The 18,156-nt window shown below is 48.8% G+C and overlaps 1 protein-coding gene across 3 annotated transcripts in view; it reads right to left on the bottom strand.

The window, feature by feature from the left end:
* Window positions 1–18,156, bottom strand: part of LOC146829871 (uncharacterized) — an 89,870-nt gene that overhangs the window by 23,774 nt on the left and 47,940 nt on the right. For all 3 annotated transcript variants that reach the window (XM_085608533.1, XM_085608535.1, XM_085608534.1), the window contains exon 2: window positions 11,870–12,769. In XM_085608533.1, the coding sequence (XP_085464659.1) occupies window positions 11,870–12,524 (655 nt within the window). In that variant the 5' untranslated portion in view covers window positions 12,525–12,769. The remainder of the gene's footprint in view (window positions 1–11,869; window positions 12,770–18,156) is intronic.

An 18,156-nucleotide genomic window follows, 5' to 3' on the forward strand; every position in this document is an offset into this window, starting at 1 on the left:
ACGGTAACATATGACCCAGTTCCAATGTCCTAGCCTGATCACTATTTGATCAAGTTCAGTTGGCAGAAACTCCAGATTAACCAGCCTCGTCCGTGAGTTACCAAAGCTAGTCCAGAGCCTTTCATAAAATTCCGCTGGCTAATCTACGCAGTGCTCTTGTAGAGAGCCAACAAGCTTTGTCCGGAGATCAGGAATCAGATGCAGAGCGCATGGAGGACTGGATCCGCAGCAATATTAATGACTTCGCACCCCTCATCACCACAAGATCCTCTCAAAGCAAGCAATCAGCCCCCTGGTTTCATGAAAATCTGAGGTCCTACAAAAAACACTGTAAATATCTTGAACAAAAGTGGCAGAAAACTACGAGTCAGATAAGGTGACATACAGACATGCATTAAAGGATTACTATCACCAGGTACGAATAGTGAAAAAATATTTTTATGAGGAAAATTGATCAATCAGGCAATAAATCCAAAGAAAGTTTCAAAATCGTAAAATCATTTCTGAAACCAGAGGCTATAACCAATCCGCTTCAGGCGAATGGTGTAACCAGCCAGCAGAGCATTTCCATGAGAAAATAACAATCCAAGCTGATTTGCAAAACAGAAGTCAGCTAGCAGACAGCAGCATTGTAGTGGCAGCTTCACAATAAGTTAGGAAAACCCAAAGGACTCCCACGTTATCCACTCTCCCCCCCCATTTCGATGGAGGAATATCGGAGAGCCATTGAGCAACTTAAGTCAGGGTCTCCTGCGGATCTGTGCCTTCCCAGCCGAAGTAGCTCGGACCATTAACCTGGTAATTACCATAGTTTTAAACAAATCATTGGCGATTGGCACAATGCCCGTAAGGCGGAATCATGCAAAAATCCTTCCCCTACTAAAACAAGCATTGGCATAGCCAAAAGGTCTCGCTTTTGGGACCTTATAAGTATTTAGTTTTGCAGCACAATATCCTTGGTGCAACAACATCAGCTGTTGCGTGGCTAAACCTTGTATTTTATAAACGTTTAGCCATGCAACAGTTGATGTTGCACCAAGGATATTGTGCTGCATAACTAAATACTTATAAGGTCCCAAAAGCGAGACCTATTGGCAATGCCAATGCTTTTCATGCAAGCTGCCACAAATTAACCTGTAGGCTGCAGATTAGCATGTTGGTGTGTTAGAAACTTTTATAACCGTCTATTGTAGGTGCTTATGTATGCTTGAGGGGCTGACAGGTAGGAAAAAGTAAAAGAAGTGAGGCAGCAAGCGAGAGACAAACCGGATTTTTTTTGTGCAAGAAGCCATTAACTAACCTATGTATTAGAAAAAAAGTACTGCTAACTATGTGTTTAAGTGCAAAAAGTATTTCGGTACAATTTATATTTAAAAGGCAAAAGTAAAAGGAGGAGCACATTAGTATATAGGTACTACTGTCTTTTTAAAATATGTTTTATTTAAACAGTATTGTAGATTTGCAAAAACCTTTACGGAACTGCAAATTTCGGGTTGCTCTTAGAAGGTTGTAAATGCAAAACATCAAATAGAACAGGCAGATGCACGGAAGGCGCCTTCCAGTCTGGCTGTTAATTTCTTGCTCGCAATTGTAATGGAAGCTTTTAAGGGGACGGGTAAAAGCGCAGCATGTGGTATACGAATCATAGCGTCTAATTGACGAGGCAGAAAAGATAGTGTTGAAGATTAGCCTAAGGAATTTCCCTCCTAGCCAGTAAACAGGTTTGTAGGGCACAAGTGTGTTCTGTAAAAAGTATGTTGCTAGATAAAGGTACATCAGGTGGCGCATTAGATGTTAGGGGTACACCACATATAAGTATAAATAAAACAAAAAAAAGAAAATAACTGGTGTGCCACAAAGCAAAAGCTAACCACAGCGTGTGATTTAATTAACTAAGGGTGTACAATCGTTTATGCGAGACATAAGATCGTACAATTAGGTTAGGAGACAGCAGAGAAACTGCTGAAAGATATACGTGTGCTCTTACTGTATATAGCCAGCTACACGCCGGCAAACATTAATGCACAACTAAAAAAGAAAGGACTGTAACAGGAATAGGCGGTGTTAGAAAATAAAAGTAAACAAGTGAGGAATACAAAATTTACAGTATGAAATAATAGCAGCATGTATTACAGTAGTTAGGGCCTGATAGAGACGAGCAGGGAGGGAGCGTGCAAATAAAAGGTGCAATGTAATAAGGTGTTCGAAAAATTAGAGTGCAGAGCAAAAAAAAAGCGTAATAAACGGTATGTGCGTAGGCATGCAGTAATTGAAAAGCGAACAAATAATAAAAGCAAAAGAGGCCTGATTGAGTCAGAAAACACGCATTGCGGAAAACAACTAGCAAATAAAAGTGGCATGTGATAAAGGAAAAGGGAAGTTATAGAGGCAGGGAGGAAATCAAGGAACGAGAAGCAGTTTGGTGATAGCAAGACATCATTATGGTAAAATGGAGCGGTGCATAATATTTGGAAAAAGCAGGGGCCGGATAGAGAAACGGAAATAAGGAACGCGTAAACTGGAAAGCAAATAGGAGCGGCATGTAGGCAAAGCATAACGGGCGGTAAAGAGAAGGCAAAAGGGAGCGCACAGCCGCGAGATGCGCTCTGTGGTGGGGGAGGGTGGAGGAGCATTTAAAAGAACGCGCTTGGGAGAGCAAGGCGAGAGGAAAGCCAGATGGCGCCTGATCACGCGCTGTAAGGGTGCCCGCGAGCAATGCGCGTTACTGTGTGCTTAACCGTACGCTCTAGGCCACACAAAAAGCTGTGGTTGGCTTTTTAAAGCCCACTCACTAAATGTCTCGCCAGAGCAGCGCATGCACTGGCTGAGGCGAGACCTAAAAAACAAGGCTGACCCTAAAGTTCAAACTGATTATAGACCGATCTTACTTCTATCAGTATTGTCTATTTCAAGCTACCTGGAAAATCACAATCTTCTCCACACAAGCCAGTCGGGCTTTAGAGCAAACTGTAGCATGGAAACAGCCTTACTAGAAATAACGGAACACATTAAAGACACGCTAGACAAGGAGGGGGAAAGGCCACTCTAATATTGCTGGACCTATTGGCTGCCTTGGATACCGTACCTCATGGAAGACTATTGGCTCACCTTTGGGATACAAGGATAGATGGCCTAGTCTTGAAGTGGCTTACCTCATTCCTAAACAAGAGGAGTCAAGAAGTATGGATCCCTCCATTTGCTGCCCCTATTCGAGATCCATCTGTGGGAGTGCCTCAGGGATCGGCACGGAGTCCCACATTATTTAATGCATACATTACCGGTCTGGCAGAAGCTCTACAGGGTGAAAGGAATGCGATAGGGAGAGGACACTCAAGTCAGAAAAGTAAGGAAATTGATGGAAAGGCCATTCAATACTGTCTCTCCAATGGGTTCAACTGGCTATCAGTCCACCAACGTAAATGCAACCCTGTTAAACACGAGGATTCTGCTCTTCAGGGATATCGCCCCCGAAATATGGAGAACATAGTGGCCATATGACACTTCACCACCGGGAGCACAACAAAGGGTAGTAAAAAATTTGGTAATCAAAACGAACAGTGCCCTTTCTTTTCAATCATATATCCAGTCATTGGTGCGCTCCTGTTTCGAGATCCTGCGCTCCCTAAAGAAATGTTTCCCTTTTCTGGCACTAGAGACGAGGAAAACAGTGGTTCAAGCTCTGATCACCTTGGGGATTGATTATGTAAATGGTTTCTACCTAGGCCTTCCAGTCAAGCTCTGATCACCTTGGGGATTGATTATGTAAATGGTTTCTACCTAGGCCTTCCAGACTACCTGCTCAGTTGTCTGCAGGTGGTACAGAATGCTGCAGCAAGATTAATTCTCAATCTGGATCCTAGCACACGCATGACCCCCTCAGAGGATTATTTTCAAGACTTTGGCCGTGGCACACAAAGCTCTCAACTGGAAAAGGGCGGTTTATCTGAGGGGGAGAATATGTGCGTATGCCCCCACTCGGAGAACTGCGCTTCTCACACAGCGGTCTAGCCAGCCCAAAGACCTGGAATAAATTCCCCAAAAAGCTACGTTCATTCCAGAGCTCCCAGTCTTTAGGAACAAATTCAAAACATGGCTGTTTCAGCTAAATGAATAGTATAATCACTTTTCACAGAGAGCAGGCCTTCCTTGCACACAGTCAGTGCTGAGACACTCCTTGGAGTATTTGTGCACTATATAAATGACATTTCATTAATCAATTCATAAATGCATTAGGTTTCACCTGCATGAGTAATAACAAGCAGTTTTTTGTTGTAAGTTGGTCACAGGGACGATGTGCCACTTGTAATTCGAATGGGCGATGTTCAGAGCAACTTTCGCACTACATTCTTTGTGGAAGAGTAAACGTTTGTTGCCCCTTCCAAGTCAACGGTTGGTGACACATGCTTCAGCCGAAGATTTGTAATGGCACAAGTGGAACCTGGTATTTAGGCTGAGAAAGTTCAATGCCAATAAACTAGGCAAAGGTAATGAGACCCCCATTACTTCCTGAACATCTTGAGGGTAATCAATATGCCACCAGCATGCCACCAGCGGGACAAGGTGATATTCAGATACAAAGATGGCTCCTTTTTAAGTAATTTCCAATCGAAGCAAGTCCTGCGGATGGACCTGGCCTGGGTTGTGCTGCCAACAGCACTTTTCGACACCCACTCATTCAGAATGGGAAACCACAGTAGCAGCGAGGTATGGCATGTAAAGGGAAGAAATCAGGAGTCTGATTCAGAGGGACTCAAAAGCAAACAAGACCTATATTGGGCAGGAGGAGTGCTGATGCCAGCTCGTCCCCTTTGGTGTTTTCTACTTTCCCCCGTACATAGAGAAACGGGCAAGAAGAACTTTTGGCCCAATGAAAATTCATACATAGCCAGAGCATGGAGCTGGGCCTAAAAAGGGTTAGTTTAAAGCAGATCTTACTAGTTAGCACTAAAGTAAAATAGTTTTGGCAGTCAGGGATGAAATGATGCGGCTGCCCCCGACCATTGAGAAGCTGGTGGCTGTTCATAACAAGCTAGAGGTGTTGGTAGACCCCCTCGGGAGCACTGACCTGACATTCTTGGGCAGAAAATATTTGATGATGAACTTAAAGAGGGATTAGTTGGCCACAGCGAAGCTATTCATTTACACTAAGATGATATGGTCCGAATTGATCCCCAAATTTGAGTGAAAGGGAGGGCGAAACTGCACAACGCTGTGGAGAAAATCCATTACAAAACAAATCAACATAATGTGCGAGTTCTGGTATATTGTGGGTTGGGATTTTATTAAGCAAGTGATACATGAGAGGATTCCAGCATATTATGCAGATGAAAAGGTTCACTTATCCTACATCGGGACTGATGTTTATTTGGAGCATCACACAGGCGCTAGAGCAAGCACCAAATCAAAGGTGGCAGAGAGCAGGGAGGGGAGCCCCACCGCAGTCAGCCCACGGAAGACCAATGCCAAGATTACAAAACAATCAGATGGAAGGTCCTCCCTGCCATGGAGCCTGGGGATGCGAAGCGCCAGGAGACAGATTTGAACTGAGGGTGGCCGCAGCAAACAAAGCATGGCGCCCGTGCATTAAAATAGTTATGTGCAGGCATTTAAAAAGCAAATACAGGAACGCGGGTGCCATGATCAAAAATAAAGCGTGTTGCCCGTGTTTTAAATATGAAAGCAGGTGCAAATTATGCGCTACCAGCCTCTTCTGCGCGCTAAAAGTGCTTGAAGTAGTCCGCACTGTTTTAGGATCACAATAGGCGTCACCGTTACGTGCATTTTAGCGGAATCCCCAATACGCTAGGCCTCACTTACTTTTCTTTGTGCGGTGAACACCCCAAGTACGGATTAATTCATTTTAACCAGTCACCCCGCCTCTCGATCTGGGATTGAGGTACTATTTTTCCTTTTTTGGCATTTTTTTAATAGCGCTAATTCAAGCCGACCCGAAAGTATCAGTGCTTTACATGAGCACCAGTTACATTACACAAGTTCACATTCGTTGTTTTTCTTCTTTAAAGAGGAGAATAAGTGATTTGCCCAGGATCATAATGTTAAACCGACCTTGCTCGCCAGTTCCATAGTCGTCAGCTTTGTTGGCACTCTGTGTTGTATATAAGCATAATTTGCACCCGCTTTCATATTTAAAACACGGGCAACACGCTTTATTTTTGATCATGGCACCCGCGTTCCTGTATTTGCTTTTTAAATGCCTGCACATAACTATTTTAATGCACGGGCGCCATGCTTTGTTGGAGCACGGCACCCGCTTTTTTATATTTATAAAAGTGTGGGTTACACATTAAGCAATTGCTCTTAGGTTTCGTTTTGCTTGTCAGCAGTTTGGGGAGTGGGTGAGTACCATGCAGACAGAGGGTTAATGCTCGCAGCTGTGGGTAGTCAGGGGCTCTCAGCCCACCTTAATCATACAATTAAACTTCCTTCCATCGCCGCGCAGCTACCTCTCTTCAGGGACACGAGTCCAAGGTTTAAAGCCGGCATTTCTTTCCCATAGATCACAATCGCACTAGCTGTGATTTATTGGGATTCTACAAATATATTTAATTCCTATGAAAATATATGAGTGCTACAAAAGGGCTGGGGTAATATAATGGTGCCGCTGATGTGATTCCTGAATGATTGGTGTGTGTGTTTGCCTCTCTGCTGTTTGGTATTCCAGTCATAAATTTCCACTAATCTTTCACTGCATGCAGCAAATGCGAGCATGGAAGTTGAATTTCTTCGTTTTATATAAAACTAAAAGAAATGTCAGATAAAACTCATTTTTTAACAAGCATTTGCAATGCAATAGGTCTCGCATTTACGCGAGTTTAAGCTATTGGCATTGTAAATGACAATGCCTTTTATTTATATTTTATAAACCAAAATATAAATAAAAGGCATTGTCATTTACAATGCCAGAGGCTCAAACTCGCGTAAATGCGAGACCTATTGCATTGCAAATGCTTGTTACCCCTGATGTTGCTTCAGAGGCTTAAAAGAAGTTCCATCAAAGGGAATCAACACAGTACTTTGCCGATGGGAAACTGATAAGAGACGCGCACAGACAACAGTTAGTTGGAGGCCTACAACCATAGAAACGAGGAAAAGCAAAGAGACAAGCATGAAAACCAATAAGAAGTGAAGGCGGTATGTAAGCCCCTTTTAAGATATTTTTACTAAATTATATATTTCACAAGCCGAGTGCAAGTGCTGTGCGAAACCTATTGGCTATGCCAATGCTTGTTTTTAAAGAGAAGGAAGAGGCATTCAATACCTTTTGTGTGAGCTATCACTTCAACTGCTTGGAAAGGCAAAATGCCTCTGAGTTTACATTTTAAGAAATGAGAACTGTAAGTCAAGGGAACGACTGTCTGCTAGATGGCAAAGAAGGAGAAGCCTGCCTCCCACGGATGAGACAGATCTGCTGGTCAAAGCGCCTGCTGTAGGCATCATTAACTGTTGGGAAGCCAGCAAGCTAGCTCAACATGCAAAGTGTCCATTGCTGAAATCTGTGTGCAGCCTCAACATCACAGGATCGAATACTGCCCAGAAAGCCTCTTCAACCCATCATCCATCTAAAACTGGTAAAGTCAAAAACTTGCACTTGGAGTCAACTAACACTTGTCACTTTGTAATGGAATGCCCGAAAATGAAGAAAATATCTCTAGAGTCATTGCAAACTAGTTGTACATCTAGAATGGTAGACTTGTGCTCTTATCCTTCCAGGGCATGTACCCCTTAGGGCAATCAGAATAATAATAAATAACAAGTACTTGTACATAATGTATTAATGTACAATAACCACACTTTGGTGGTCTTTACGCATGACATGAAAACACTTCTCTCTTAGGCCCAACCAAAAGTAACACCCTTCGAGCCACACACACCGCAAGGGTTAGTAGCCGCCTCCTGTCTGCGGGTAAACGCTTCGGTGTCACACAGAGTAAAAAGCGCTATATAAATGCTACAATACAACCATAACTTATTTTTACAGTTATTCACATCGCACTCCTGCCGTTTCTATTCAATGTTGAAGGCAGGTGATTACCATAACAGGACAGAGAGTCCTAGGTAAAGGGGGGAAAATGGCAAGTAATCAAGTTACAAGCAATTTTTTGGGTGACAAAACATTCTGCGTTCACCTTCCGCCTCTTTGTTTCACCAGACCTCCATGACGATATCACTGGACCACAAAACGGGATGAACCGCAAATATATATAGCGCTCACATGTTCTCTGTGGGCAATGTGATTATCAGCGCTACGCCCGTTGTCTTGTGTATTCTACGCCCAGCCATACAAGCTTACAGGTTCAGGCCTACGTTCAGTCTTTCGCATGCACCGAGGGAAGTGATCTGACTTCAATGTAACAAATTTCTATAGTGCTAATGCGAAAAAGGGATGTCGATGCAGCACACGCCAAGGAATCCTGTATGGAAAGAGGGCTCGTAAGAGCCATTGAAGCATGAGGGGTAATGCATTGGGCTAAGAATACCATGAAATCAGCAAATGGCAGCTGTTGAATTTGGTACTGTAGTCTAGTTAAGAAACAAATCAGGAAAGGCAAACTTTAAGAAGAAAAGAGTTGATAGAGTTCTTAGATCAGCCAAGAGAGTGCCAAGACTGCTGGTGCTACACCAGAGAGTCTGAATTTGACATTTAGAGGATTTACACTTAAAGTGAGCTGCTGATCCATATTGGAATATTTGCTTCAGTTTCTATATAACAGACAATAAAGGAAGGCTCGGTGCTATAACTGAGAGCATGTTATGTCCACCGGCATACGATCATTGGTTAGATACGAGTCACTAAGAATTGAAACAACGTCACCGGGGAACAGGGCACAATGCATTGTGGGTATTAGACCATGTTTGAAACTTAGGGCTGGGCGAGAGTCCTAGAGTTAACAGTGTGTGTTCGGTAAGGCTGCAATGGAGGAGAGGAGCTTTGTGTTGTGCCCTTGATGGACTGAAGAGGGATATAATAACATGACAGTGTTAACTTCTTCAGTCTTACTAACTAAACACCATTAAAAATACTGCGCCAATGGAATAGGGTGGGGACCTGAATTTTTAGACCGTATCTAAAACCCTTATTCGTGCGAAGAATGTCATTGCATTGAATTGATGTATTTGTCGCACAGCCCGTCAATAAACATATTGATGTATGATCTACTACACACAGGTATTGGCAAAGTACACATATCAGACATCAGGGCATAGTTTCTCCAGATGTGCAAGTTGTTCCGAGATGGATTCATATACACCGACAGAACAATACAAGGAAATATATAATGGCATAATAATCTAGACCTAATTGCTTTTATCACACAAATGCATAGACGCAATTATACAAAAATAACATGTAATCTACCAGTGCAACACGATCCGATGTGCTTTGTCAACCTTAGTACACGTTATAAAAGCTACATACAACTATCGAGCTTTAATAATTGCAAGAATGAAAAGAAATACAGAGTGAGGGTATTTCAATTAAGATGCATTTCTTTGTAGAAAAGTCATAGAATAAACATGCATTTTGTAAATTCAAACACAGACGCCTGAAAACATCCCTAATCAATGAGACCAAAAGACCGTGTGGATATAATTAAACTAAAACACACACGCCCCAATAAAAAACAAGTGCGCACGCCTCGCGCGGCAGCAGGGGGGATAGGAGGGAGCCTGGGTCCGTTTCCCTTGCGGGAGCGAGCGAGTTAATTACAAACATATGGTTTGAAAGCTCGCTCCCGCAAGGGAATCGCCAGACGTGCATGCGTTGCCATTGGAAGCAATGCAACGCGTGCACGTTTTTGCCCGCAAAGCTGTGCCAATGGCTTAAGGTCTTTTTCCTATGCAACGCATGCGCGCTGCGTAGGCGAGACCTAAAAAAGGGGGGAAAGGAGGAAGCAGAAAAAACCAAGCATTTGCAATGCAATATGACGCGCATTTACACAAGAAGTATTGTATTGCAAATGGGAGTGCGGGCATCAAAGAAGGCACAAACTGGAGGGGGGGGGGGTTGGCGAAAAATCACGGACTGCATGAGGGGGCGGGGGACACAGGGAAAAAAAATAGAGTAGAGTAAAGGGGCCAATAGCCTCGGAGGTGTACAAATTACGCCATGGCAGTCAGGAGGAGGGACTAACAAGGTAAAAACCAATCAGGAGGCAGCATTTAGACTAAGTCAAACAAAAAGATGTGTGGAGAGTGGGCGGAGCTTACGCAAAGCTTCCCCGCTGTAGTATATACAACATGCCTCGCAAAGCGAACAGCGCATGCGCGCTGCAACGCTAGGCGAGACCTAATGAGGCAAAAGCAGGGAAGCACTCAGAAAAACAGGGAGGAAGCAGAGCGGTGCAGCTGCACAGAAGGGCTGAGCATGGGACCTGCTCCTAAATGGACATAAAGCCATCCACAGAGAAATCAAATATATCAAGACACAAGCCTTTTCGATCCATACATGCATTCATTCATCCAGGATCAGGAACCACATCCCTGTATCCATTAGAACTGTTGCAATATTCTTTAACGTGGGAATGAGCTAAAGCTACCTCATCGAATGCTACAGACTGATTTCTTAGAAGGATCACCTTCTCTCACTGTACCCGAAGTCCCTCACTTGTAAAGTATCATTGAGCAAGCTCTTTGCCTTGTACCGACCTGTTCCCCATGGCTATACATAACCCTCTTTCTTATAAAAAAGGCGATAAGAGTAGCCACCGATATCCTTTTCCATTGACATGTTTGAAGTTATTTTTTTACTTAAGTGAGTTCACGCCTTAACAGCACCAAGATGCTTTAGTGAATACTGCCATCTAGAAGCAATAAAATACATAAGGTAAAGACTTCGGTTAGGCAGCTCTCTAGTGATCAAGAAGAAAAGGAATAGGGTTTGTTGCACATTGAGGGTTTTTATATTATTTTGTGAAAAGTGATATTTCTCCCAAATTCACAAGGAAGAGAGGTTTATGCTTCTAGGCACAATCCAAAACTTCCCCAGTACTGCTGACGTTCTATCCAGACATCTTCAAGATTGAGAATCAGACTGCAGAGCGATGTAAAAATGTCTTGTGAATTAACCCCCGGAAAAAGGCTCTTTACATTTATTCAGTCACAATGTGCAGTTCCTCAGATTTCTTCATTCTCAACTAGAAACTTTGGCACTGTAAAGATGGAACTGAAGATGAACTAGCATCAGAGGCGTACACCTCCTGAACAGAGAGGAAGTCTCTGGTCTGCTCACATATGGTGAAGCTGATCTCAGAGCACACCAATAATAAAACAATTAATATATATAACAGGCTGATTACCAATTTAGACTACAAGAACTAATCAGCTACATCTTTTACAAAATTAATCACATTGTGCCATGCACTTGTTTCCATTTTATCTACTACTATCAGAAGTACACAAGAAGGCTTCAGAAAGACTGTGTGTAGGAGCGCACACACACACACACACACTAACACACACACACACACACACACACACACACACACACACACACGCGCGCGCGCGCGCGTTTTTAAACGATGCTCACGGACCATCTTCAGCAGTAAAATACATATTCCCCTTCCCACCCGCTTCACAACCTGGGAATTGTGAGGCAAAGACGAGAGCGTCGAGGAGGCTGTGGGGAGAAAAAGGATCGGGCATGGAGGGCGCAGATATGGAGTCAAGTATTCCAAAATGGCCCCAGTATTTTAATGAGAAGGTTTGGGGGCTAACAGATCAGAACAATGCCCCTTCTTTATCACTCTTTCACAAACGTCCACTGCAGAAGGTTGCGCTGTCAGCCTACACATGAAGGCACTCCACTTATTTACATTAGGCAGCTGATTTCCTGCACCAACCTAGCTCATACCTTTCGGCAGCGTAGCTTCTTCCCAGGCTGGTGGGCAGGCACCGGAGTTGGTCTCCATGGATCCTGGTGGGATGTCGTTCATAGCAAAGAAGTGCTCAATCAGCTGCATGACTCGGTCAAGAGACTTGACCTGATGGTGCCTCAAGGACTCCTTGGCCTCCGTAGGAAGGATCTGAATTAACTGTTCTACAACAATCAGCTCTACAATCTCTTCTGGGCTGCGGACCTCTGGTTTTAGCCACCTCCTGGCCCAGTCCTGCAGGTGGCTGGCTACTGAATGCAGTCTACGTGTCGACTTCAAAGTGATACTGCGGAACTTTTTCCGATAACTTTCTTCGCTGACACCCAAATGTTCAAGGATGGCATGTTTCAATCGGTCGTAATCCTCAGCAATTGTGCGCGGTAGAGCTTGGTAAATCGCCTGTGCCTCCCTGGAAAGAAAAGGAGCCAGGCACATTGGCCATAGTTCTTTAGGCCACATAGCACCCTCTGCTGCACACTCAAACTCCATTAGGAATGCTTCTGGATCGTCCCCGGACTCCATCTTGACCAGATTGATGCCTTGTGCTGGAGCTTGGGATCTCTCCAAGAACTGCTGCGTGTCTTGCTGCCGCATGTGCATCTGCCGCTGAAGGTGCCCTAATGTCTTCTCCATGACACCAAGCAGGCCCTTTGATCTGTGTTCAGGTTGAAGTTCAGCTTCACCCTCTCCCAGGGTAGTTGCCGTCCTATTTCGTGCAGCTATGAATCATCCAACAGTAAAACGTGATGCTGGCAATCCTCCAATTCAATTCAGGACCACTTCTACCATCACAGGAGATAGCAGCTGTTCAACACATTCTTCACCAAAATGGGGGCACTAATGCTCTTCAAACACCAGGATCCGGGTCCAGGAATCACCTGTAACAGCAATTGGGAAAAATTAGAAGATAAAGAATAGTTGGAGCGTCTTGAAAAAGGTCTCCAATGCCCTTGAAGAGATAATTACATGTGCTGATTCCAGGTTCCCCTCTTTCACTCCTTGGCTTATCCTTGTGCACCTACAACTCTTATTCAATGGTTTACAAACATGTCGTATCACGGTCATAGCTCGTAACAATTACACTACACATCACAAGCACAAACTAGACAAGTACATGCTTCAAGCTCATAGTTCAAAACTTACCTGTCTGTCTATTAGAGGATCTGCAGCTGATACTCCCGACGACTGACAGCCAGTCGCTCAAAAGAGCCTATCCTAGCGCCCCCTAGATCCCTTCCTCCCAGAATAGATCCAGACTCCTCTTCCTGCGAGGGACAGCGAGATGGAAGCTGAAACATGAACTGTATGCATCCCCCACTAGATACGATCACACACTCATTGCTCTTAGGCAGCCTACCTTCATCTGTCTTACCCCTTGCATCAAAGAATCTTTACTCCTACCCCCTATAGATGACCTCCTTATCTATCTATTTTTCAAACCCTTTCAAATCGACTGAGCAGATTTACCAGGCCCCAGACTGCAAAGTATCAAGTAATCAAGAAAAAACCTTGCTCCGTCAGATGCATTCCTCAGACAGAGCTCAAAATACACACACACACACACACACACACACACACACACACACGAGCACTGGGAGAATCTTCGGTAACAGGAGAAATGATATGAGATTTCTCACTGAATTTAAAATCTAAAACATGAGCTGCCTGGACAGAGGGCTATTGAAAGGCAATGTAAATACTGTGATTTATCAATATAAATTGAAAGCAAATCTACACAAGGTTAATACAGGACAGAAACATCAGACAAGCACAAAGAAAAACAGACGGCTGACCAAGCATGTTCTTTATATGCCATACAGCACTTCATAACCTTGACTAGGCACCAAAGCGTGTTCGCTAAAAAATTTAAAGTGGCACTTGGAGGAGCATCTTTAGATACGGTGTTAGACCCGGCCCTCGTAACATAGTCAGACCTGACCCCTGCACCTCACACCAGCCCCGAGCCCACGGCCTAGCCGATCCTTCCCACCAAACACACACACCCGACCCGGACTTCCCCCATCCGTGGCCTTCCTCCTTCGGCCACCCCGGGCCCGCGTGCCCACTTCATGCACCAAGATGGCCGCCCGGCCCCAGCGCGAGCCTGGCCTAGAGGCGCCACTCCGGCTGGAGGACATCGCGCTCCCCTTGGGATAAGAAAGGGAGGAGCAGTTTCCATCACACCTCTGCGCTTCCCTGGGAAGGTGGGTTTCGATCGACCCGCCGGCCTCCCCGAGGGCTGGCTCCACGCCTGCTGGGTGTCTGGGGCTCCTCCCGACCCAGCCCTGAAAGGATCCAAGGACAAATGGCAGGAAACCCCCAACAAGTGACCCCCAGGTGACAAGACCCCTGCCTGCACAGACTCCGGACATCAAAGAGGAGTCGCCCTATAACAAGGGGTGCTCTGGGACCGTCCGGCAGATTCGCCTTGGAACACCTGAGCCCTGCTGAGTGACTCGCGGCTCCCCTGAAGATCGTTAGACCTCCGAACTTGTGCTTGAGCCCTGCTGAGTGACTCGCGGCTCCCTGAAGATCGTAACACCTCCGAACTTATACTCGAGCCTGCTGAGTGACTCACAGCTCCCACAGACTCTCTTGGTCCCGCCGGACCCCACGACGACAAGCGTATCCCCCAGCTCGAGGATTGTGAGCTGTGCGCCGGGTACGCCCCTGCATTTGATTCTTATCCCCAAAGACTGTCCCGCACCTCCTAACCCCCCTCCAAGACTTTGTGAGCCCGCCCTCTACTTGTATATATTTTGCCTTGCTGATCATAAAGATCCTACAACTCCGATCTGATAAAGATTGCTCTTAAGAACTTCTCGTGTACTGTCTCTCTGTCGTGTGGTGCCGAGTGTACGATCCTAGAGACGAGGTTCCTCCCCTGAGGAGTCTCCCGCCAGTGCCCGGCTACGATACCTCGAGGGTGGGTCTCAGGGCAGCCAGGGCCCCTTCCGGGCCCCTCTGAGGTCGCCTTCTAACATACGGACATGTTATTTTATGCCTTCTGCTTTTCTATAACTATGTGCTTGGCCAGGCAAATAGCTAGCTGTGGTTTGCTTAGAAGGGGGGAAGGGTGCTGTGAAAAAGGGGTAAATATGAGCATGATAACCAGAGGCTTGTTGGAACTAAACTGGCCTTGGTAAGCGGATATGAGGGTTGGTGCCTGAAGTCCTGAAGCAGTGGCTGGCCGCAGGATGATATACAACACATTAGGCACAAACATTTATTTAAATGAAACTCTTTCCACTCGTATGTCTAACCTTGACCTCCACGAATACTGACTGCCCCATCCCTAGCGCCCAACGCTGTGCTCCATCCCAACGCTGTGCTCCATCCCAACGCCGTGCTCCATCCCACTCGCCCCCCCTTCTCCATCCTGCGGGGCCCCACGCCCTGCTCCATCAAGTGTGCCCCCACGCCCTGCCCCATCCCGCTCAACCCTTACGCCCTGCCCCATCCCGCGTGTCCCCACGCTCTGCCCCATCCAGCGTGCCCACTCGCCCTGCCCAATCCAGCGCGCCCACACGCCCTGCTCCACCACAAGACCCCCTGCCCTCCTCCACCACAAGCCAGCTGCTCCACCACAAACACCCCCTTCCTGCTCCATCACAAGCATCCACCACCCCATCACAACCACCCACCGTTCACAAGCGACCCTACCCTGCTCGGTAACGGACACACGGTGCCCAATCACAAGCACCCTGCACTGCTCAGTCACAAGCACACTCGCCCTGCTCCGTTCCATGCGCTCCCCATCACACCGGACGCCCCACCAAAAGCATGCCCTATCACACCCAACACCCTGCCCCACCAAAAGCACCCCCCACCCGCTTCACCACAAGCACCCTCAGCCCCACCACAAGCGCCACCCGTGTCCTGCTCCACCACAAGTGCCCCCGCCTTGGCCTATCCAAAGTACCCCCACCATGCCCCACCCCAAGCACCCCACACACTGCCCCATCCCCCCCTCCGCACTGTTTCACCACAAGCACCACTTGCCCTGCTCTACAACAAGCACCACTTGCCCTGCTCTACCACAAGCTCATCCCCTGCCCCGTCACCAGCGGCCCGCGCCCTGGCTCTGTCACCAGCGCCGCCCTGTGCCTGGCTCCGTCACAACAGCCGCCTCGTGCCCTGGCTCCGTCACAGGCGCCGCCCCGTGCCCTGGCTCCGTCACAAGTGCCGCCCCGCGTCTTGGCTCCGTCACAGGCGCCGCCCCGCGCCCTGGCTCCGTCACAAGTGCCGCCCCGCGCCCTGGCTCCGTCACAAGCACCGTCCCGCGCCCTGGCTCCGTCACAAGCGCCGCCCCGCTCCATCACAAGTGCTGCCCCGCGCCCTGCTCCCTCACAAGCGCCACCCCTGTCCTTCTCCGTCACAAGCGCAGTCTCCGCCCTGCTCCGTCACAAGCGTCCCTCCCGCCCTGCTCTGCCACAACCATTCCTCCCGTCCTGCTCCGCCACAAGCATCCCCCCCGCCCTGCACCGTCACAAGTACCTCCACTCTGCCCCATCACAAGCACCCCCGCGGTGCACCGTAACAAGCATCCCCACCGTGCACCGCCACAAGTGCCCACCCACCCTGCTCCGTCACAAGCGCCCCTCCCTGCCCTGCTCCATCACAAGAGCATCCCCGCCCTGCTCTGCCACAAGCGCCCCACCCTGCTCCATCACAACACCCTGCTTTACCACAAGCACCCACTGCCCTGCCCCCTCACAAGCATCCCTCCCGCCCAGCTCTGTCACATGTGTCCCCCCACACTGCTCCGTCACAAGCATCCCTCCCGCCCTGCTCCGTCACAAGCGTCACTCCTGCCCTGCTCCGTCACAAGCGTCCCTTACACCCTCCTCCATCACAAGCACCCCCCTGCCCTGCTCCATCACAAGCGCCCCACCCCGGTCCATCACAACACCCTGCTCCACGACAAGCACCCACCGCCCTGCTCCACCACAAGCACCCACCGCCCTGCTACGTCACATGCGCCCCTCCTGCCCTGCTCCGTCACAAGCGTCCCTCCTGCCCTGCTCCGTCACAAGCGTCCCTCCTGCCCTGCTCCGTCACAAGCGTCCCTCCCGCCCTGCTCCGTCACAAGCGTCCCTCCCGCCCTGCTCCGTCACAAGCGTCCCTCCCGCCCTGCTCCGTCACAAGCGTCCCTCCCGCCCTGCTCCGTCACAAGCGTCCCTCACGCCCTGCTCCGTCACAAGCGTCCCTCACGCCCTGCTCCGTCACAAGCGTCCCTCCCGCCCTGCTCCGTCACAAGCGTCCCTCCCGCCCTGCTCCGTCACAAGCGTCCCTTCCGCCCTGCTCCGTCACAAGCGTCCCTCCCGCCCTGCTCCGTCACAAGCGTCCCTCCCGCCCTGCTCCGTCACAAGCGTCCCCTGCCGGGACCGTAACAAGCATCCCCTGCCGGGACCGTAACAAGCATCCCCTGCCGGGACCGTAACAAGCATCCCCTGCCGGGACCGTAACAAGCATCCCCTGCCGTGCACCGTCACAAGTGCCCCCCTGCCCTGCTCCATCACAAGAGCCCCACCCCGCTCCATCACAACGCCCTGCTCCGTCACAAGCGTCCCTCCCGCCCTGCTCCGTCACAAGCGTCCCTCCCGCCCTGCTCCGTCACAAGCGTCCCTCCCGCCCTGCTCCGTCACAAGCGTCCCTCCCGCCCTGCTCCGTCACAAGCGTCCCTCCCGCCCTGCTCTGTCACAAGCGTCCCTCTCGCCCTGCTCCATCACAAGCGTCCCTCCCACCCTGCTCCGTCACAAGCGTCCCACCCGCCCTGCTCCGTCACAAGCGTCCCACCCGCCCTGCTCCGTCACAAGCGTCCCACCCGCCCTGCTCCGTCACAAGCATCCCTCCTGCCCTGCTCCGTCACAAGCGTCCCACCCGCCCTGCTCCGTCACAAGCGTCCCACCCGCCCTGCTCCGTCACAAGCGTCCCTCCTGCCCTGCTCCATCACAGGCGCCCCCCTGCCCTGCTCCATCACAAGAGCTCACCCGCGCTGCTCCATCACAAGCGCCCCACCCCGGTCCATCACAACACCCTGCTCCACCACAAGCACCCACCTGCCTGCTCCGTCACAAGCGTCCCTCCTGCCCTGCTCCGCCAAAAGCGTCCCTCCTGCCCTGCTCCGTCACAAGCGTCCCTCCCACCCTGCTCTGTCACAAGCTTCCCACCCGCCGTGCTCCGTCACAAGCGTCCCACCCGCCGTGCTCCGTCACAAGCGTCCCACCCGCCCTGCTCCGTCACAAGCGCCCCACCCCGGTCC

Source organism: Triturus cristatus, chromosome 5_2 (genome assembly GCF_964204655.1).
Source record: "Triturus cristatus chromosome 5_2, aTriCri1.1, whole genome shotgun sequence".
Taxonomy (NCBI): Eukaryota; Metazoa; Chordata; class Amphibia; order Caudata; family Salamandridae; genus Triturus; species Triturus cristatus.